The sequence below is a fragment of the Ylistrum balloti genome, unplaced genomic scaffold (assembly GCF_031769215.1).
Source record: "Ylistrum balloti isolate Yb309-2 unplaced genomic scaffold, AGI_CSIRO_Ybal_v1 Utg370028, whole genome shotgun sequence".
Taxonomy (NCBI): Eukaryota; Metazoa; Mollusca; class Bivalvia; order Pectinida; family Pectinidae; genus Ylistrum; species Ylistrum balloti.
The window spans coordinates 475,480-500,250 of record NW_026782092.1 but is presented as its reverse complement, the minus strand read 5'-3'; the positions used below and the strand labels follow the sequence as shown (position 1 = coordinate 500,250).

The following is a 24,771-nucleotide window of genomic DNA, read 5'->3' as shown; positions in this document are numbered from 1 at the left end:
TAATATAGAATTCTGTGCCAACACCTGTGGTTTGACTGTGATATTACGTCCACAAGAGGCTGAGTTAATTTCTACTGATAATGAGGGTACTCGGGGGAAACAAAAAGTACCATCACACTTCACTGTCAGAGTATAGCATATTGCAGTTCAACTCCCCAGCCGATCGTTGTTAACTCCCCAGCCGACCATTGTTAACTCCCCAGCCGATCATTTTTAACTCCCATCATTGTTAATTCCCCAGTCGATCGTTGTTAACTCCCCAGCCGATCATTTTAACTCCCCGACCGATCATTTTTAACTCCCCAGCCGATCGTTGTTAACTCCCCAGCCGATCATTGTTAACTCCCCAGCCGATCCTTTTTTAACTCCCCAACTGATCATGTTTTTCTTATTTTTTTCATTCGTTTGCTATTTTCACGGGACATATGATAGACAACATATGCATACGATAATGCATTAACTTATTATGAAAATTCGATGAAGCGAAAAATAAATATATTTACAATCAAATATATTTAAAAGATAAATTCAGTCATACATGTACATATGTAAAAAGGACCTACAAAACAGAACATAATATTGACACTGTCAGCCAAAAAGGAAACTTAAGAGAAATAGACCCGCTAACAACAGCCAAATAAAAGTGACAAGGACTATATAAAACAAGCTAATAAAATATTGTTCATATCCCCAGCTGATAGCTTGATTCTAAGGCGTTTAAATTATAAAATAACAAAGCTAATGTAAAATTGCTGAAAATACTTATTTTTATAAAATGAATGCCAACGTCTGTGCTGTTTTATATATGTGAAATATCTACTTGTATACAATACGTAATTCTTGGTGGAACACTATAAATTATTTATCGGATATTCTGGTAAATCATACACGATAGCTATACTATAACATAATGATTTCCAGTCCGTAACTGCGGGTGATAAAGCGAAACTTTCCAATGATGATGCACATACTCATCTCCCAGCAAATCAAACCCCGGAAAACAAACAAGACAATAATGTTATAACTGTATCAGGCGTATCTAATGTTTTACTATCACTAAACACATCTAAAGTTACAGGATCCGATTTGATGAATCCACGTTTACTAAAAGAGGGTGTTTGTGATAATCTTGTAATCATAACTCTACCAAAGGGGGAGAAATGCTGCTACAATTGTCAGTGAACGACTTTTATGCGCATTTTTCGAAGCTGAGAATAATGGTAGTGATGTAGATGAACACAATTATGATGAATGTATTTTTCCTGAGCTTAGAACAAGGAAATGGCTGAGGAAGAAATCTTGACGGTTATAAACAGGTCTCAATTTATAGATTAACTGTTGAATGAATATTTCGAAAATTGAAAAACAATGTTCCATTATTTACAATAACTGTATTGTTATCATCACGTGATAAAGACAATGCGTTATTATATCACGGCTGAACCGTAATTTCAAGCTTAGCCGATACTTGTACCGTTGTTCTGATGACGGCTAGTCTAGCTAGCCGAAACATGTTAACCAAATAAAACTACCGATCACGGAATCCTTGGTGTTGATGCTCCATCCTTTATTAAGTTGTTAGTACCTATCGTCTATGGAGCTCTGCTAGAATCCTTCGGATCCACCTAGGATTCTTCTACCGATACATCTACCAACTAGTACCACTCACAGGACGTTGGTTCTACCGATACATCTACCAACTAGTACCACTCACAGGACGTTGGACTCCTCCAACTCTTTTTATTTTCCCATTTACAATATTTATTCAATTTGATTTCACTGGAGGTGTGTTTTTGCAGATTGTTGGTCACATAGAGACATGACTTGGTAAGTTGTCTGTCAAAGCTGTCACTTCCGTTCTTAATAACAGATCATTAGAGTGGTCAGATAACCATAATGTCATATCAGACAGCCAGTTATGTTTCCGTCGTGGTTTCGGGACAAGCGATGCTTTTATCGTCTTGCATGGTGTAAGTAACAAATATTTAGGGCAAAAAAAAAAAAAAAATGGTTGTTTTATTTGTGTTTTGTACTGACACACCAAGGAATATATAATCAACCAGCATATTACAGGCTTTGTTTAACAAGGCAGGCCTGTTGGGCTTTAATTACATGTGCATGTAACATCATTTACGTTGGACACTAATATTGAATATAAATTGTAGAACATTGTACAAATAACGGTACATAGATACACAGGACATCGAAAATATACACTTAGAATAATCATAAAGAGGCTTTTCACATCCGCTGCCACGCACATTTGAATAATCACTGTTTACTTACATGTAAAGTATACTTTCTCATAGGGGGAATTTTGTGAAATCACGAAGTTACAAATTTTTGAACTTGAAATATTTGTGCTTGTTTTTTTTTTTTTTTTTTTTCAATGTGAAAAAAATCAGGCTTTGTTATCTCAAAAAGCAGATGATGACAGGAACTTTCCCTTTCGTAATTTGTTACAGAGTGAGAGAACGCAAAACCTATCTTGGCTGAATTTTATGTTTAAGATGGGTTTTCCAGATCCGTAGTTCAGCTTCTGAGGGATCGGGAATGTTTGCATCATGGCCGCGCCAGACTTAGCACAATAGTGATATACTTGGAATTGTTCGGATGTATCATTAACGATGTCTTCCACTGTATGTTTTTACTCTGTTGTCATTTTCTGATACTTTGAACACTTACGTCCTTGCTTCAATCCAGCTGACATAGTAGTGGCCTTTCGTATTCCAAACACTCCATGATATGACGTTGTTATGGAGTCAATGTAAGCAGGATAAGAATTCGAAAACCTCCATCCGGCAATACAACAACCACCCCATCATTAGTTTTTAATATTTATCACATACACATATGAGCGAATCGCTCAGATCAGTGTCTCTATATATACAGTTGTTTGTTTCATTGCTGAGTTTAGTAACCCGTATACATTTTGAAGTGGCATCTCCATGTAATGGATGCTGGCCACCTCACTGAACAACATACGGGAGCCCTATCGCATGCCATCTATAGCAATAAGGGTTAACTGTCTTGTCCAAAATCACAACCACTACAACATAAACGGTCAGTTTCTCACTCCAAATAAAATACTCCGTATAACTTGACGCCTTATTCAACTTGACTTTATAAAAGTTACTGTAAGAAGAATAGGGCGCTTTAAGACTGTTTTATTCACTCAGATAACAAAGAACAGATTATAACATTTATTGAATATAGACACGTCGTACAAAAAAAAAATAAAAATTAAAAAAAAAAACTCGCAATTTCCTGAGTTATCTCCCTTCGACTAGACTAAGATATATTTTACATTTGTTTCGAACAAATTGGCCTACTACTGTGTGATGATATATGTATGTGCAATTAACATAAAATTAAGGATAAAAACATAAAAAAAAAAAAAAAAAAACACACGCACACAAAAACACGTGTTTAAGTATGGATTGAAACAGCGACATCACCCCTGTTTTCTTACTTTGACAACACTGCTTTAGTAAAATCCCGGAAGTAGAAACGAGACAACAAACGAAAAACAGTTTTACTCGCAAAGATAGTTCATATAATGAAACCAGTGTTAAGACGAATTCCTAAAGGGTTTTAAATTTCAATTTGAAAAAAGTCGATTCTGCATTAAGTGATTCAAAATTACCGGGATTCTGTTATACCTTTTCTATAAATTCATACCCACAAGATGGATTTTGTTTTTCTATAATACTTACACAATGTAATATTTCAATAGTATTTCTGTGTATCAATCATTTAGCACCTACTCAACAAGTAGGATGAATCTGGACATGAAAAAAATCCTTGCCAGTTTAACTTTTAGTGTACCATCGCTTCCATTGTGTAACAAAGACAAAAGCATGACGTCATCATGGGTTAAATACTTTTGCCCATTTGTGACGTCATATTTTAGTTGCTAAGCTGCTTAGCAATCGGCAATGGCGGAGATGATAAGTCTCTCCCCAAATATAAACGTTTTTTGTTGAATCTTTCACGTATCACAATGGATTTCAAGTTATTACTGCTATTTGTGGTAATACTGAGCACGATCCACCAAGGTCCTGCTGCTTATCGTGACCTCACGTGGTAAGTTTGTCACCTAATGATGATTAATGATATTGGGTATATCAATAAGCACTAGATTCTGAGAATATTTTAATTTTCGATGGTCGAAAGTTTTACGGTGTTACCAAAACACTGAGTTCACGGAAGTCCCGAACAAACTACGTCGTATCTCTATTTGTTTGTCCTTCCTCGTGATTCCATAAAAAAACCGTGAAAATACGACACATTGAAATCAATAATCTTAAACACTATTTTATTCAATAATCAGCAATTGGACGTATACAGATAATTTTATAGGGTGAGACAACAAGCTTAGGGCTTAAAACAATCTTTACAGTGATATCAAAGGTTTTAGAGTAAACAATATGTAAATCTTAAACTTTAGTATATATTTCATCATCACCTTGTAACTTTATTTGTGTAGCGTGGAGCCTCAGCCCGGATATGTGAAAAGATTTTATCATTACGTCACCGCCAACGAAATCAAGAAAGAATGTCCAACGCCAGCCGATTTGATCTTGGTAAGGATTTCACTCCATAATTATTTGCTGAATACGTCAGCAAGGTTGTAATTTAAAAGACTGAAGGAAACATTTTCTTCTCTATTAATTCTGTTTTCAATGATACTTTTCAATGCCCAAGAAAACGAAAAACACAAATAAAAGACCCCAAACACTAATAAGCAAATATAATAGCTCTCTTCACAATATTTAGCAGAATCTCTTATCATGTTTGTATGTTCCATTGATATGTACACAGGGATTTGATACTTATAATACATTTGTGTCAAGTCCTTTTGTTACTATCTATCCGTTTCATTTCATCTCTTATTCCACATATCCTCAGTTACTAGTTATGTTTCATATGTGGGTAGAAATCTATTCCTATCCAAACTTCTTTTATATGTACCATTCTAAGAAAAAAAATAATCATTTCAATTTATTTCAGCGAATTGGACACGAGATGTTCTACACCCTTATGTGTGTACTTCTGACCCTATTTTTGGGAAATGCGCCGTCGCTTGGAAACAGAATCAGAGAGGCCTTGTCGGCGACATTTTCAAAGTTCAAGGAATGGAGAACTCGTAAGTGATGTCGATAATTTGAGGTTTTATTGTTTCAGTTTCAGGACCAAAGACCATATGTCACGGCGCGGCTTCCAACGTCAATTCACTTTTATTCAACAAAAGTTTCTATTAGTCAATAACGACAAAATTGATTTTGACCTTTGCTTTGAGCGTTCACAGAGCAAAAGGGAAACCAATTAAGTATAAATGGTTGTTTTGCCTCCTGGAGTCTGGATAAAGGTGTTTGTCCAAACTTTACAGTCTGGAGTAAAATGAGTTCAATTTGGTGTAAATGATGGATCCAAACCCGGGGTCAGAGGGATTGAGCCCGGTAGATAAAATAGTGGAAAAGTTTTATTTTCTTATGTGAAAGTTAAAATGTCCATGTGAACGATCGACCTCTTGTATTGTGATATTTCCTCTCTCCGTCCGGATATATCTAACTGTTCCTTTCCAAATGGACATATGTGACTTATCAGATCAATTGTAGAACCTTTGTATCTTGAAGATGTATTGGAATAAACATTGTTTGTTTAGGTCCTTCACGCTGTCCTCACTGCGGAACTGTCCCATGTCAGACCAAACGGAGATCCTTGTGGAAGCCTTCCGGAACTCGGAAGAAGGACAAAGCCAATGTCGCCGAGCGAGCAAAAGCAAAATTGTTCAACTATGGACTCGAGTTATCCGTGGTTCTTACCAATGAGCTTCCCCGGGACAACCTCTACTGGGAAAGGAAATTCTGCCACCAGTTTGAAGAGAAACACATGGTGCTGTTTCCTCTATGTATCCAGCGTCAGATCAATTATTGGTACCCATTGCCTCGCTAGGTAGGTATTTTAAGGTCTTGATTGCAAAATACTTACAAAACCTTCACATTTTATACTGAAGAAAAGAATGCAATATACTTCAAAACTGGTAAATGTACTGTTCTTATATAACTATTTTTATTGCAGATTCGTAGCAACATCCACGAAGGAGTGGAGACGGAAGGATAGTGACGTCATTCATTTGTGCAATCGGGCACATTGATTGCATCATCGATGTTCACTGAACGTTTAAGGGTCTTGACCATTTCCTATAGAAATGAGCTGGACCAATGGTGTTTAATTTTTTTCCCTTATTGTTTATATTCGTCAGTGCATTTTGGCCTCTTGTGGTCCAATAAAGAAATGTACGGATTTCTTGTTGTGTTGGTTATTTAGCACTGTAGCAGTGGAAGCTGACTATAAGCGGGATATATTGATATATTGCAGCACAGATTTACTGATCTTTTTATTACGTCATAGAGGTCAGTTTGAAAAAGAATGTAGCAGATCTTGACCGCTGACAATATCTCCGATGATGGTTGTCTATGATACGTACCACAGAGGGAAATACAAATGTATTAATGTGATCGGAAATGCGTTTAATATCACACTCGATTTTTATTCATTTATTTATTTATTTTTTTTTTTTTTCAATTTCAAGACTTTTTTTTTAACATCTTTTCAATAAAGGAAGTAGGATGAAGATGTATAAGAGAGCATTGAGGAAGTGGAGGGATGAATCGTTGAATCGCTCAGGCTAAAGTACATTGTAATCCACTTTTGAATATCTACATGTACAGTTGTTTGTTATATTGCTGAGTTTATCAACCCCTGAACAGCCAGGATCATTTTGAGGAGAGGTCTTCAAGAAGTGACCGATGGCTACATCGCTGAACAACATACGGGAGGCCCGTCACATGCCATCCGGAGCAAATGCAATCATGACAACACAAACGGTGCACTTCTCAGTTGTACAACTCGAAATAATATACCACGTAAAAACCGACACCCTTTTCTAATTGACAATAAAAAATGTCACCTTTAGAAGATTAGAGTACTTCAAGACCGGTTGATTCAGTCAGACCACATATAACAGATTATAACATTTATCTAATACAGACGCGCCGTATGCTAAAAACTCGCCACTCACGCTTAGGTTGCTATATAAATGTTGTTGTTTTTTGTGTGTGTGTGTTTATTTTTACCTCGTATCGACCTCCGTATCAGCTTACATATCCTCTGGATTTTTTTCCTGTTCTAGATTTACGATGTACAATTCTGTTATAACGACAAATTTGAAATATATTGCATAAAAGTTATAAAAAGAAATATCTGTATAAAGATAGCAATTAACAGGAGTAGTTTTGAGATAAACCTGAATAGTTGAGAAGAAACTGTTTCCATATTATGTAATAATAACACTGAAAGGAAATGAATAAATGAATAAATAAAATGATTTTATTCCCTGTTGAGCGCCGGGCCTTCATTAGTTTTAACATCTTTTTGGTATATCAGTTACCTCCCTTTAACTGCATTATCGACTACAATTAATTGTAACACTAAGTAAGCTGACTTAGATATATGTTTCTGTTTCTAAAATTTTGGCCTACTACTGTATGATCATATATGGCTGTACACAAGCATTGAACACAAATGTGAATTTTCAGTGTATAATTAATGGTAGGGAAAAAAATAAACAAGTTTAAGTATAGATTCAAACCGCGACACCACTTCGCTTAGTTTGACAAAACTAGTGAAACTTTAGTTTAAGTCGCGAAGATATTTAATATAACGAAACCAGTTGTGGTTTCACTAAATCATCGACTTTTCAGAAGGTTTCAAACATATGATATATTAGCAACAAAACAATTAAATATTTTAAGTTTTGAGCAACAGAACTCATTCTTGATTTGACATTGTCTACCATATATCAGTGTTAAGACGATCTCCTAAAGGACTTTCAAATTTTTCTAAAAGAATAAAAAAAATTTTGCTTCTGGTGATTCAAAATTGTAAATGTCACACCATTTTCATTTACGGATAAAAACATAATCCGGGACTCTGCATTTTTATTGCGATCGCCTTTTGTCCGGCGTCGTCCGTCGTCCGTCGTAAACAATTTACATTTTCAACTTCTTCTCAAGTTCTACATGTTTCATTGAGCTGAAACTTAAATGAAATGATCGTGACATGGTCCTGACTAAAGTTTGTTAATTTCGGGTTGGTCAAAAATCCAAGATGGCCGCCATTTTGAAAATTCATCGAAAATACGTTTTCAACTTCTTCTGAAGTAGTTCTGCTTGTGACATTGATCTTAAATTTACCTGAAATGATCGTGACATGGTCCTGACCAAAGTTTGTTAATTTCGCGTTGGTCCAAAATCCAAGATGGCCGCCATCTTGAAACACATTTTCGACTTCTTCTCAAGTTCCAGCCGTGCGATTGAGCCAACACTTGCATGAAATGATCATGACATGGCACTGACCAAAGTGTGTTACTTCAAACATCCTCTGAATAACCAGAACACCTAGGGCGATGATATTTGGCCTGTAGCATGCTGGGATAAAGGTTTACGAAGTTTGTTGAAATGAATAACCTTAACCCAGTTTCAAGGTAGTGGCTGAGTGCCCTTGATTCTTAAATCCATGTAAAATAAGTTCAAAATTTGAAATCTTGTATTTTATGTCAGATGATCGTTAAGGCCCATGGGCCTCTTGTTATTATTTTTTGGATGTTTCGGTAATGCAAATCGTGCTTCCGGTATCCTTTTCCCTGAAATCCATACCCACAAGATGGATTTTGTTTTTCTATAATACTTACACAATGTAATATTTTAATAGTATTTCTGTGTATCAGTCATATAAATATAACATGTTTAGGATCATTTAGCACCTACTCAACAAGTAGGATGAATTTGGACATGAAAAAAACCTTGTCAGATTAACTTTTAGTGTACAATCGCTTCCATTGTGTAACAAAGACAAAAGCATGACGTCATCATGGGTTAAATACTTTTGCCCATTTGTGACGTCACATTTTAGTTGCTAAGCTGCTTAGCAATCAGCAATGGCGGAGATGATGAGTCTCTCCCCAAATAAAAACGTTTTATGTTGAATCTTTCACGTATCACAATGGATTTCAAGTTATTACTGCTATTTGTGGTAATGCTGAGTACAATCCACCAAGGTCCTGCTGCTTATCGGGACCTCACGTGGTAAGTTTTTCACTTAATGATGATTAATGATATTGAGTAAATCAATATGCACTAAATTCTATGAATATTTTTATTTTCGGTGGTCGAAAGTTTTACGGTGTTACCAAAACACTGAGTTCACGGAAGTCCGGAACAAACTACGTCGTATCTCTATTTATTTGTTTGTCCTTCCTCGTGATTCCATAAAAAACCCGTGAAAATACGACACATCGAAATTAATAATCTTTAGTTTAAACACTATTTTATTCAATAATCAGCAACTGGACATACACAGATAATTTTATAGGGTGAGACAACAAGCTTAGGGCTTAAAACAATCTTTACAGTGATATCAAAGGTTTTAGAGTAAACAATATGTAAATCTTAAACTTTAGAATATATTTCATCATCATCCTGTAACGTTGTTTGTGTAGCGTGGAGCCTGAGCCCGGATATGTGAAAAGGTTTTATCATTACGTCACTGCCAACGAAATCAAGAAAGAATGTCCAACGCCAGCCGATTTGATCTTGGTAAGGGAATTTACTCCATAATTATTTGCTAAATACGTCAGCAAGGTTGTAATTTAAAAGATTGAAGAAAACATCTTTTTCCCAATCAATTCTGTTTTCAATGGTTTTTTTCAATACCTAAAAAGTCCAAACAAAGCATCCCACACACAAATAAGCAAATACAATAGCTCTCTTCACAATATTTAGCTATTCCACATTTCCTCAACACTAGTTATGGTTTATAAGTGGGTAGAAAACGTATCTATTCCTATCCAAACGTCTTTTATATGTACCAAAAAAAATGATAATCATTTCAATTTATTTCAGCGAATTGGACACGAGATGTTCTACACCCTTGTGTGTGTACTTCTGACCCTATTATTGGGAAATGCGCCGTCGCTTGGAAACAGAATCAGAGAGGCCGTGTCGGCGATATTTTTAAAGTTCAAGGAATGGAGAACTCGTAAGTGATGTCGATAATTTGAGTTTTGATTGTTTCAGTTTCAGGACCAAAGACCATATGTCACGGCGCGGCGTCCATCGTCAATTCACCTTTTTGAACAAAAGTTTCTATAAGTCAATAACGACAAAACGGATTTTGACCTTTGCTTTGAGCGTTCACAGAGCAAACGGGAAACTAATTAAGTATAAATGGTTGTTCTGCCTCCTGGAGTCTGGATGAAGGTGTTTGTCCAAACTTTGCAGTCTTGAATAAAATGAGTTCAATTTGGTATAAATGATGGATCAAACCCCCGGGGTCAGAGAGATTGAACTCGGTAGATAAAATAGTGGAAAAGTTTTATTTTCTCCGTCCGAAATTTAAAATGTTCCATTCCAAATGGACATATGTGATATTATCAGGTAATTGTGGAACCTTACTATTTTGAAGATGTATTGGAATATACAATGTGTGTTTAGGTCCTTCACGCTGTCCACACTGTGGAACTGTCCCATGTCAAATCAAACGGAAATCCTTGTGGAAACCTTCCGGATCTAGGAAGAAGGACAAAGCCAATTTCGCCGAGCGAGCAAAAGCAATGAAATTGTTCAACTATGGACTCGAGTTATCCGTGGTTCTTACCAAAGAGCTTCCCCGAGATAGCCTCTACTGGGAAAGGAAATTCTGCCACCAGTTTGAAGAGAAGCACATGGTGCTGTTTCCTCTTTGTATCCAGCGTCAGATCAACTATTGGTACCCATTGCCTCGCTAGGTAGGTATTTTAAGGTATATAATGCAAAACCGTCTCATTTTGAACTGAAGAAAGTGATGCAATGTACTTCAAAATTGGTAAATGTACTGTTCCTTGGGTTTTTTTGTTGCAGATTTGTTGCAATATTCACTAAGGGGAGGATCCCGAAGGATAGTGACGTCATTCATTTATGTGATCGGGACACATTGATTGCATCATTGTTTGTCACTGAACTTTTTAGGGTCTTGACCATTTCCGATAGAAATGATGTTGACCGGTTTTTAAAAATCTTATTGTTTATATTAGTGAGTGCATTTTGACCTCTTGTGGTCTAATAAAGAAATGTACGGATTTTTGTTGTTTCTGTCATTGTATGATACTAACAATATATCAACAAGACATGTTTGATACTAACACTATATCAACAAGACATGTATGATACTAACACCATATCGACAAGACAAGACATGTATGATAGTAACACTATATCGACAAGACAAGACATGTATGATACTAACACTATATCGACAAGACATGTTTGATACTAACACTATATCGACAAGTCATGTATGATACTAACAATATATCGACAAGACATGTTTGATACTAACACTGTATTAACAAGACATGTTTGATACTAACACTATATCAACAAGCCATGTTTGATACTAACACTATATCGACAAGTCATGTATGATACTAACAATATATCGACAAGACATGTTTGATACTAACACTGTATTAGCAAGACATGTTTGATACTAACACTATATCAACAAGACATGTTTGATACTAACACTGTATTAACAAGACATGTTTGATACTAACACTATATCAACAAGACATGTTTGATACTAACACTATATCGACAAGACATGTATGATACTAACAATATATCGAAAAGACATGTATGATACTAACACAGGTATGATACTAACACTACATTAACAAGACATGTATGATACTAACACTATATCTGCAAGACATGTATGATACTAACACTACATTAACAAGACAGGTATGATACTAACACTATATCTGCAAGACATGTATGATACTAACACTACATTAACAAGACAAATGTCATCATCACATACATAATACTAATAACAGACGAATTAGATATGTGTCACACTGACAGTTTTATCAATATGACATGTCTGAAACCAACAATAAACTCATAAGATATTTATGGTATTTTTTATTTATCAATGAGACATACGATACAAAAGATAAATTAGACATTATGATAAAAGCAATGTTACCTATAAGATATGTTTGAAACCATTATATAGAGGATATTAATGGTTCGTTATTCAATATCATATACATTTCACGAGATCGCGGAATATATATATATATATCACTTCTTATTCCTGAAAGATGTTCTGTCATATCATTTGTTCAATTTTGAAAAGGGAAAACCAAATTAAAAATTAAAAGTAATAAAATATAATTATAATAAAAATGAAAATGAATAAATAAATAAATAGATAAATAAATAAGACAAACGATACAAACATATCGAGGTGTTTTTAAATTTCAGGAAGTTTGTGATTGATGTCAAACAGTTGTACAATGTCCTCCGATATATTGATGATATAAGTTTTTATCAAATTGGCTTATTAGTTTATATCATCAGCAAAAATAATGCAATAAATATTTATATACTAATCTTTATGTTAAAGACCACAGTGGTTTAACAACAACTAATGTAGATTTATTTTATTAAATTATATGATCTGGCTACACTTTCCTTGCTGAAATATACGAAATATATCTAAATCCCAATCAAATAAATTTTAAACAAAATCACGATTTTTAGAAAATAACATTTGAGTTCCGAAATCACCTTCAAAAGTTGCCCGCTTATTGGTTCGCGGTGGCAAGATGGCGATGTCGAAAGGTTCGCGTCAATATACTCGATCCAATAATGAATCGGTAATAAGTATTTGTTGTTCAGAGGTATTTTCAGTTCATACAATTTATAAATGTTTTTTTTATAAACCTTAGGAAGGATTTTTCTTGGACGTGGTTAGGTAACCACAAAATAAAGGCACGATTCAGATAGAACTGGCGAACTTTTGAAATAGCCTGGACCATTTGACCGGTTCGAAGTTCGAAGCTAAGCTGGGATATTTCAAATTACATATATATCATACATTTATATTTTCTTTGCTCCTCTTTATATTTTGTCTAATGAAACTCACGAATACATAAATCTTACACAAAAACCGTTTTATATATCTTTTATGAAAGGTATCACCTCTGTATCATGTGTCACAGAATCCCAATAATATAGAATGTAGTTCTATACAAATGCTTATTACCGGTAAAATAAGTGTTTATGTATTGATACTATTTTTATTTTAATTAAACAAGCGACTGATCTGAGTACATCTTGACTGAATTAGATGATCTGCCCATACAAAAATATTGTACAAGGTTAACGTCGAAATATTTGCTATTGAACTCCCATGTCCTCAGTTCGTCAAAGCTGCCATTCTGTTTCAAATGCTACATCGTGCACTAAATCATATAAGCGTTTGAAAGAGTCAGTATCGCAAAACTTCTAAACGACATGAAATATGTTGTATTACAAATAGTACAGTTGATTGGCATTGTCGACCATTGTCCGTCTTAACATGTCGTCTCCCTTTGTTGCATGTCCATCTTTACAGCTGTATGTAAGGACCGTTCCGATTGACCGTTCTTGTGACGTAATAACATTCACTCCATGTACATTTGGTCGATTTCCACACTCAGTTGGATTAATATTTCGAATAGTGGTAAGTGTAGTAGTGAAATCTCTGACTAACAATGGTGTTTGTGTATCTGTTTCCTCCGAAGGGCTGTTACCACAAGTCATTCTGCTGTGCGTACTCTCTGGCGCTAAATACGCCACACACTCTGATAGACAACTAGACAACTTCGCACATACAGACGACTCGTCACAAGAATGACCAACACAAGACTTTAAAAGTTGTCTTTTAGACTGCATCAATATTGATGCTATTTCCTCCTGGTTGGATGAAGTAGTGATATATGTGTCATTATCACCAAGGTAACAGTTCATATTCTCTAGGTTATATGCCACTGCTTTACAATTTGTCCGTAACAAACATTCCCTAGAACATTGCTGTAGGCCAATGTGTTCAAATACCAAAACCACTTGCTGTGATAGGCATTGTTTGAGTCCAAATCCTCTGACTATAAAATTGTAGTGATATCTAAAGCAAAAGGATATTGATACACAAATGAGTAGCAAAATTATTTTAATTATAGTCCAGATTTCCATCTTTTAACATGTTCAGGTCCAGAACTTTTAAGCATCAAAAATATTAATCTTTAATATGTATGTCAGCTGTTTGTGACGTATGGTATTGGCTTTGATATATTGATTACAGAACAACCAATAATCTATAGGGAATTATTTATGTTCGCGCGTGGCTTCACGTGGATGTACCAAACATGGTTTGTTTGGGTTCATTTCCATATATTTATTATACAATATATTCCAGTATTTCATTATTCCATTTACATGTAGTTATTCTGTCAGGCCTATTAAAAACGCTAGTAACATCAAAGTTAAGAACAAAGATAAAGGAACTCATTGGAGCAATGAGACATTGTAGCGATAACGACTGCATCTATTTTCCCTAAAGGATTCACGAATTACGCAGTTCCGGGGAGCAGGCCCGACTCTGGCAACGTACCAAATGGACAGGATCATGTCTCACAGAGGCAGGAATAACACAGGGCACCACCTCGCGTCTGCTGAACATTGATTACATCGGCGGCAGCGGACGTTAAATACGTCAACCAATAAATCAATCAGAGAGATGTTTTTGTTCTTGATTTCTTTTGTCAGAGAAATCATGTAGCAAACTCCGGTATTATGTCATGATATTACTTGACTCAGGTATAATTATTTAAGAATAAATTAGTTATTAATTGAAGTTTTATAAGGTACTATTCTAAGGATCATCGGTACTTTTCGAGTAGGTTTACATCTGCTCTCCTTATTGCTAAAGTGGCTGACGGACATCGTTGGTTTTAATTACTCTGTACAATCTCACAGAAGCAATATACGTATATATATATATTCTGTATAATTCGTATTTAACAGTATTAGTGTAATGTAATATACCACTCTGTTGTTATACAAATAATACAGATTATGCGTTTGGAGTGCTTCACTACATCAGTTTTGTTATAGGAAGGATTTGTGCACATGTTCTGTTACCTATAGAGCTAGAACATGCCAGTAGTAAAGTTATTTCGATGGATTTGTTATGTTTGCACATTCGACCTTCATACATTTCCTGTCAAAAGAAGTAAACTAGCATCGTTAAGAAAGACGATCTTTTCTAAAAATCGAAACCATACATTGTATTTTTGTAGATATGAGATAAGTTTTAACCATTAGGATTCACATAAATATTTCACATTTTCCCCCCAGAAACAAGCTGCAATATTTCTTTCATTTTCAAAATAGTCGGATAGTTACGGTAATATTTAAATATGCAATCCTGCCTTAGCGCTATAATTTGATCGCTATTATAAATAATATAAAACAAATAATAATAATAATTGTTCTTATATACAGTCTAACCTCTTTATCTCGAACTCTTCTAAAGCGAAGACCCGTTTAATTCGAAGTTACCGCACCAAACCCACTTAAATCGAATACTTGGTTATCTTGAACTTTTCCCACAGTCTCACTGGCTTATACATAACGAGATTCGACTAAATATAATCATTAACAAGCCTGAGAGGATTATATTTTCAGGGAGCATGAGGCTCCACTCATCCTAATATTTTTATTTCAACACAAGTAATCAATATAAACATTGTTGATTATGACAACGGATTTATTTACCTAGAAAACTAATAGAACTCATGCATTGACATTATACAATGTGGAGATCAAAGAGAAGTTAAAGATATAGATCTACGATATTTGGTATCTTTGTTCTATATCTACCGAGATAACTCACTCCATTAATATAAATAGCTAATCTAGTAATGATTGAGCTACATGATAGTCACCAGAAATATTTCACAAACGACTACACATGTATACAGATTAACAAAAACAGAAAACCGGTAAAACTGTTCCAGGGACAGATTTTCTTGTAATGGTAGAATCAGGAATCTACCATTATTTCTGACATTTTATCCAGAGTGTTATTTTAAATATATGTTTATTTCAATTTCATTCAATATTTCGATGTGTCTTTAATTGAAAATAATATTTAATCGCATGTTGCCTCATTGAAATATAAACAGGAAAGGCTTACTTGACCTGTACTTGTTTATTTAGATATGAAATGTATATCAAAGCATTCTGTGCATCATTAATGAATCAATAAGTTGGCAGTATCGCTCCTTGTGTAAAAACATTCAAGCTGAAGCTGGGCTAAGCAGCTGAAGGCCAAAAAATGGTGAACCTTGTCCAGAACTCACCAGATACACAATTTATGAGCAAAATTAGTTCGCACTGCCAATAAGCGAAACAATTATTATATAAAAGTAATTCATCAGTTGTAATTGATGCTGTCATTAAGCAATGGCTTGTTATTCAGGCAACACATTTTCCTAGAATCAGTTCATCATTGAATGACACAGAAGTGTTTAAAAATGCGGTAGCTGTTATATTCTATGGTCTACTATAGTACTTTGTACTAAAATTGCACATTTAGTACCACACCTTAGTTACCTAAACCTGTTCATAAGTTTTGCTGTTTCTTTACTTGTTTGATTTATCTACATAACAAGATTTAAAAAATCAAAGAAAGAACTTCAAACCAACAAGAAGTCTAGATTCTCCTCGAAATGTTTGGTTGAAACATATGCTTAACACAGAGGGGCTGGCTGTAGAGAGTGGAGGTACATTAGGTACCCTAGAAAAAGACCACGACTTGGCGCAAAGAACGACACTCAGAGTTATAATGATTCTAAGGTTACATGCGATTCATTTGAGGAGACTGAGGATAATCCAAATGACAAGGAAACGAAACCTACACATCTACCTCTTCTTCACATTGAAGATTTGAAGAACGCTCTTCACATCGGAAGTGTTCTTTAGGTTTAGAGTATAACGACAGGTATATATAAATATTCTCTCCGTCACTCCCTTATCCATAATTATTTACTTTGGTGCCTCCCTGATACTCGTGTATGTTCTAAATATCTTATCGGAAGCATTTTTCATCATGATACAATGATTGATATAAACAATTATGTTCTGCTTAGTAAAACCGAGCAAAAAAAACCTATTTAAAGTACATGTCTATAGTGCTGCCTGTTGCACCAAAACACAATGATTTGCAGAGTCCTACCATGGACGTCTAAAGAAGTGGGTACTTTTCAAGAATCAGCTTCCATCAAATTACTTCATTGCGGTCATTGGCAAGTTAGTAACTTCATGTCTGAATGCCTTAAGATATCACATATATGTTTCAGATCCAATTCGATTGGAACAAGGTACTAACTTGACTCGGCGAATGATTTTGTTCCTACAAAAAAGGCAATGCTATGGCAAAGCGAGTTACACGCTAAGAGTGAATGGCAGAAATTTGAAGCATCCGATATCTCATTGACTCGTGTGGGTCTGGAATATCTGGAGACCATCACATGCGGTACAGACAGTTACCCGGTTACATTGTGGAACATCAAACATAAAGCGATGATGATCAGGTTTGGGTCAACCAGCACCATGATGATAACATTCGAGGACAGATTCATTCTCCTCACAAGCTGGATTCAGTTTGACGAGAATGAATCTGACGATCCTATGAAGACATATTATTGTTTATGTCTTGCAGGAAAAAAAACCTGTGGCATCTGTGCCCACGTTGCACCAATAATATATTACTTGGGATATTATTGCGTTCGGAACATCAGAAGCCAATGCAACCACACAGTAACAAGCTTAAAGATTCTTTGAGCTAACATGTCAATGTCTCAAAGAAATCAGAAAGCTGAATTGACAAAAGTAATTAATATTTTTGAATTATTATCATTGTATGCCTGGAGTTTGGCTTATGATGGATTATAAATTTTACTTAAAACAAAAATTCCGTGTTTTAACACATGTATGTAATAGCCATGCCCTTTTGGTTATGTTCCATTATGAAAAGACAAGCATCCTAATAAATTTTGAAATATTTTTTTATTTTGTCTTCGCAAGAAAATCTGTCCTCGGAACAATTGTACCGTTCCCGGTATTCGACGAAACTTTCGGTACTCTAAGTACATATAAGTGTCCAAAAATGTGTAAATATTTTGGGTGAACAGCGATTGTAAATTTGTTAAACACTTTTCCAGAACTTGACTTTAATGCAATTTTCTTTAAAAATTATTATTTTCCCCCAGTTAAAACTTCCATAACTTTTTATATTTGTAAGACTTAGCTTTATATTTGGGTTAAAAACATGCATCATACTTTAATGAAGAGCGTTTGACACAATTCAATGATTTATAATTATAAGTTTTTTAACAAGTTCTTTAGTAAGATGTACACCCTGGCTCACACCCATGTCAAGGATAATAAAATACATAAAGGTCATAGCTCAGACTATAGGTGACTTTTGGATTTTTTTTAAAAACATACATTCTTTTACTGGGGTGTTACAAATAACGCACAATAAAGATTAAATTGGGATTTGGGCAAAATTACATGTACCTTTAAACAGTTGAAATAGGTCCTTTGTATTTGCCATGAAATAAGTACACACCATTGTCCATCATTCTTGTGTAACTCATTTTACCAGTTGCCCGTATATTGTTCATGCATAACAGCGCACATGGGCCACATCCTTATCATCTTATGAATTATGCGCGATCACGAATCAAGTACAGGTTAATGACAGTGATGACCATTGTCCGTCTGATTTGCATGTAGTCTCCGTTTCACCCTTAGATTCAAGTCCAGTCTGACAAGTGTATACGAGAACCGTCCCAACTGATCTGTCTGTTGAAGTTGGGTTATTTGCACCTTGTATGGTCGGGGGATTTCCACACTGGATCTGGTCCTTTGTTACACTGACTTGCATGTTGAATGATGATATGGGTTGTTCAACTTCAAAGCCGTGTAGTTCGCTACTGGATGTGTCTGGCTTCACCCAATCTATGCATTTGGATTCTCCACTGGTCAACTCCACACACACTGACGAATTATCACAGGAATGACCAGCACATGACTTTAAAAGTTTTGATTCAAACTGCATCAATATCGTTCTTGTTGATGCCATTTCCTCCCGGTTGGACGAAGAAGTGATATATGTGTCACTATCACCAAGGTAACAGTTCATATTATTTAAGTTATAAGCCACGGCTGTACAATTTGTCCGTAACAAGCATTCCCTTGAACATTGCTGAATGCCAATTTGTTCAAATACCAAAAACACAGGCGGGGAAAGACATTGGTTTAATTCGAACACACTACTCATAAAAAGTTCTTCACATACATGGCAAGCAACTGACGATACAGAAGCAAACAGATATAGGGCTTTGAAAAATGCAAAATTTCTCATCTTCAAGATAGAAATGTTCCAACTAAGACACTTACAATCGTAATGCAGAATGTACTCTAAGTAGCACTTGCAACATTAGGATATCCCAAAGTAACCAATCAGCTGTGATTTCAAAATGATAAAAATTAAATGAGGGACCATTGATTCATTGTGTTCGCAAATCAAGCGGACGATTCGGTCGTAACGCTTAAGTCGTCACCTAAGTGATAAGCTATGCCGGAGTGAATATCACCATTACACATGAAGCAATATCACATAACTTCTTCACCTTCTGGAACTGGAACTCCCCAGGCATAATACAGAACAGCAGTTTAGAACAAAAAATGTTATTGATTTGTTAATTCTGTTGGCCTAATTCAGTTATTTCCTAACAAAACCGTGAACAAACAAAGGTACTCACAAGACTAGAACACAAATATTATTCTAAAGGAGGTGTATATGGTGATTTATCTGATAAATTGTATTTTTTCTTTATCCCGCATCCTTTGAATACAATGTCATTCATGAAAGACAATTCATCGCAAAAATTCCAGTTCTCGTTCTCCAATAATGAATCTGTATTCAAAGTGATCATGTGAAGGTATTAAAGGTCAATTAGAAACTAAAGGGTAAGTTCGATATAATCGTTTGGACAAGTATGTCCGTAATGTCGGGTAATTTCGAGTGAAACCTTTACCCCTTTCGCGACAACGTTTCTGTTACAGAGGAGTACATCAGGAATTATGTAATTATGACCTTAACCAGTGCAGCACTCTGTTTTTTTTTTTTTTTTTTTTCTTGTTTTTTGTTTTGATGTTATTTTTTTCTGTCCAGCTTTTTAGATGTAATGTCTGCTTCTGCTCTTTTGTATATTGTAATACAAAAGATACACAGGTGAATCACCTTGTAATATAACTTTAGATTTGAATACAGAAGAGCCAAACAATGGAATGTCTCGAGATACAGATGTTGTTTAAAAAAAATCCCAAACACCCATATCAGCAAAGATAGATTATTTTTGTTCTGCAGATCCCAGATAAAAGGAAACAGAGACCGCACTTAATGTGATATTTATGAAGGTTTTGGGAAAGAAATTAACATTTCAGATTTTATTTATAAAACAAAAATTTCGATCCTACAGCATAATCAATTACCCTGAAGTACATGTGCTTAATTCTTTTTAAACCAGCACACATTAACTTTTTTCATTTCATTTTTCACTTTAACATGAAAAAAGACTTGAACTATGAGGAGAAAGAATACTCGCTATGGTTAAAAGGCAAAAACAAATTTATGACTTTGTTCATGAAATGGTAAGCTTAGGTCTTAATGACATAAAAATAGAACATTTGTTCACATTTGCTATATTATGTTTCAAGTATATGATATACATTATAGCGGGTTTTTGAGCGTGATGTGACGAATTAGACACTGAACATGTAAATAATCACCATTTCCCATTGTACCTAATTACCTTCGATTGCTTCACCTGTCTCGTCTATTGACTTTTTCTAATTTTACCCGATAATGTTACGCTGAAAAATTGCGTGCTAAGAAGTATAAAGTTAAACATTAATCAGTGTGTTAGCATGATAAATATCTAAAAATCGCAGATATAAACGACAACTAACTCATTATATTCTGTTAGTTTTGTTGATATGTTGTAAAATTCTAGTGTGATACTTTCATGTGCGAAAACCACTGAAAAACAGTGAAAAAGCCTACATTTACAATAGCTCGGGACCTTTTACTTGCATTCTTAAAAATAAAATATCGTTAGATGGGTCAGATGAACTTGAAATTTCAGTAGGCGAAATTTACACTCAATCTTTCTGTCTTTTCTGTCAACATAATACACTAAAATCCATAGCATTATAATAGAAACGACTGGAAAACCTTCAAATAGATATATTGAAGCAGAATCTTCTTATTAACTTATGATTTATGATATCCATTTAAGTTGATTTACAGCAGAGCAAGTCAGTTTTTCAGGATTATTTCCATATTTGTATTAATGTTGATATCTCTCATAATGATTTAATCATAATCACGGTATATTTCTATCATGTCCGGTTTGCAAAATACATCACTTGACGTTGTACAGTCACAGATATTCACATGACAGTGACACTGATGTCCAAGTTCCATCTCACTCGCACGCGGTCTCCCCTTCACTATCAGCTATCATTCCGGCCGCTTCATTATCAGCTATCATTCCAGCCGTTTCAGTATCAGCTATCATTCCAGCCGTTTCAGTATCAGCTATCATTCCAGGTGCACAGTTGTACGTAAGAACTGCTCCAATCGACCTTTCTGTCGAAGCAGGGTTTATGACACCACCAGAACCCATTACAAGAATGACAAGCACACGAATTTGAAAGTTTTGATTCAAACTCCATCAATATCATTCTTGTTGATGCTATTTCCTCCTGGTTGGACGAAGAAGTGATATATGTGTCGTTATCACCAAGGTAACAGTTCAAATGCTCTAGGTTATAAGTCACTGCTTTACACGTTGTCCGTAACAAGCATTCCCTTGAACATTGCTGAATGCCAATTTGTTCAAATACCAAAAACACAGGCGGGGAAAGACATTGGTTTAATTCGAACACGCTACTCATAAAAAGTTCTTCACATACATGGCAAGCAACTGACGATACAGAAGCAAACAGATATAGGGCTTTGAAAAATGCAAAATTTCTCATCTTCAAGATAGAAATGTTCCAACTAAGACACTTACAATCGTAATGCAGAATGTACTCTAAGTAGCACTTGCAACATTAGGATATCCCAAAGTAACCAATCAGCTGTGATTTCAAAATGATAAAAATTAAATGAGGGACCATTGATTCATTGTGTTCGCAAATCAAGCGGACGATTCGGTCGTAAAGCTTAAGTCGTCACCTAAGTGATAAGCTATGCCGGAGTGAATATCACCATTACACATGAAGCAATATCACATAACTTCTTCACCTTCTGGAACTGGAACTCCCCAGGCATAATACAGAACAGCAGTTTAAAACAAAAAATGTTATTGATTTGTTAATTATGTTGGCCTAATTCAGTTATTTCCTAACAAAACCGTGAACAAACAAAGGTACTCACAAGACTAGAACACAAATATTATTCTAAAGGAGGTGTATATTGTGATTTATCTGATAAATTGTATTTTTTCTTTATCCCGCATCCTTTGAATACAATGTCATTCATGAAAGACAATTCATCGCAAAAATTCCAGTTCTCGTTCTCCAATAATGAATCTGTATTCAAAGTGATCATGTGAAGGTATTAAAGGTCAATTAGAAACTAAAGGGTAAGTTCGATATAATCGTTTGGACAAGTATGTCCGTAATGTCGGGTAATTTCGAGTGAAACCTTTACCCCTTTCGCGACAACGTTTCTGTTACAGAGAAGTACATCAGGAAATATGTAATTATGACCTTAACCAGTGCAGCACTCTGTTTTGTTTTTTTGTTTTTTTTTTTTTTTTTTTTTCTTGTTTTTTGTTTTGATGTTATTTTTTTCTGTCCAGCTTTTTAGATGTAATGTCTGCTTCTGCTCTTTTGTATATTGTAATACAAAAGATACACAGGTGAATCACCTTGTAATATAACTTTAGATTTGAATACAGAAGAGCCAAACAATGGAATGTCTCGAGATACAGATGTTGTTCAAAAAAATCCCAAACACCCATATCAGCAAAGATAGATTATTTTTGTTCTGCAGATCCCAGATAAAAGGAAACAGAGACCGCACTTAATGTGATATTTATGAAGGTTTTGGGAAAGAAATTAACATTTCAGATTTTATTTATAAAACAAAAATTTCGATCCTACAGCATAATCAATTACCCTGAAGTACATGTGCTTAATTCTTTTTAAACCAGCACACATTAACTTTTTTCATTTCATTTTTCACTTTAACATGAAAAAAGACTTGAACTATGAGGAGAAAGAATACTCGCTATGGTTAAAAGGCAAAAACAAATTTATGACTTTGTTCATGAAATGGTAAGCTTAGGTCTTAATGACATAAAAATAGAACATTTGTTCACATTTGCTATATTATGTTTCAAGTATATGATATACATTATAGCGGGTTTTTGAGCGTGATGTGACGAATTAGACACTGAACATGTAAATAATCACCATTTCCCATTGTACCTAATTACCTTCGATTGCTTCACCTGTCTCGTCTATTGACTTTTTCTAATTTTACCCGATAATGTTACGCTGAAAAATTGCGTGCTAAGAAGTATAAAGTTAAACATTAATCAGTGTGTTAGCATGATAAATATCTAAAAATCGCAGATATAAACGACAACTAACTCATTATATTCTGTTAGTTTTGTTGATATGTTGTAAAATTCTAGTGTGATACTTTCATGTGCGAAAACCACTGAAAAACAGTGAAAAAGCCTACATTTACAATAGCTCGGGACCTTTTACTTGCATTCTTAAAAATAAAATATCGTTAGATGGGTCAGATGAACTTGAAATTTCAGCAGGCGAAATTTACACTCAATCTTTCTGTCTTTTCTGTCAACATAATACACTAAAATCCATAGCATTATAATAGAAACGACTGGAAAACCTTCAAATAGATATATTGAAGCAGAATCTTCTTATTAACTTATGATTTATGATATCCATTTAAGTTGATTTACAGCAGAGCAAGTCAGTTTTTCAGGATTATTTCCATATTTGTATTAATGTTGATATCTCTCATAATGATTTAATCATAATCACGGTATATTTCTATCATGTCCGGTTTGCAAAATACATCACTTGACGTTGTACAGTCACAGATATTCACATGACAGTGACACTGATGTCCAAGTTCCATCTCACTCGCACGCGGTCTCCCCTTCACTATCAGCTATCATTCCGGCCGCTTCATTATCAGCTATCATTCCAGCCGTTTCAGTATCAGCTATCATTACAGCCGTTTCAGTATCAGCTATCATTCCAGGTGCACAGTTGTACGTAAGAACTGCTCCAATCGACCTTTCTGTCGAAGCAGGGTTTATGACACCACCAGAACCCATTACAAGAATGACAAGCACACGAATTTGAAAGTTTTGATTCAAACTCCATCAATATCATTCTTGTTGATGCTATTTCCTCCTGGTTGGACGAAGAAGTGATATATGTGTCGTTATCACCAAGGTAACAGTTCAAATGCTCTAGGTTATAAGTCACTGCTTTACACGTTGTCCGTAACAAGCATTCCCTTGAACATTGCTGAATGCCAATTTGTTCAAATACCAAAAACACAGGCGGGGAAAGACATTGGTTTAATTCGAACACGCTACTCATAAAAAGTTCTTCACATACATGGCAAGCAACTGACGATACAGAAGCAAACAGATATAGGGCTTTGAAAAATGCAAAATTTCTCATCTTCAAGATAGAAATGTTC

The 24,771-nt window shown here is 35.0% G+C and overlaps 2 protein-coding genes across 2 annotated transcripts; both read left to right on the top strand.

The window, feature by feature from the left end:
- Positions 1–4,003: 4,003 nt before the first annotated feature.
- LOC132548842 (uncharacterized) lies at positions 4,004–5,958 on the top strand. Its single transcript, XM_060212737.1, has 4 exons — positions 4,004–4,086; positions 4,490–4,586; positions 5,014–5,149; positions 5,669–5,958. The coding sequence occupies exons 1-4, from the start codon at positions 4,004–4,006 to the stop codon at positions 5,956–5,958; spliced, it is 606 nt and encodes a 201-aa protein (XP_060068720.1).
- Positions 5,959–9,069: 3,111 nt separating this feature from the next.
- LOC132548843 (uncharacterized) lies at positions 9,070–10,852 on the top strand. Its single transcript, XM_060212738.1, has 4 exons — positions 9,070–9,152; positions 9,566–9,662; positions 9,969–10,104; positions 10,560–10,852. Exons 1-4 carry the CDS (start codon positions 9,070–9,072, stop codon positions 10,850–10,852), a joined length of 609 nt encoding a protein of 202 aa, XP_060068721.1.
- The last annotated feature ends 13,919 nt before the right edge of the window (positions 10,853–24,771 follow it).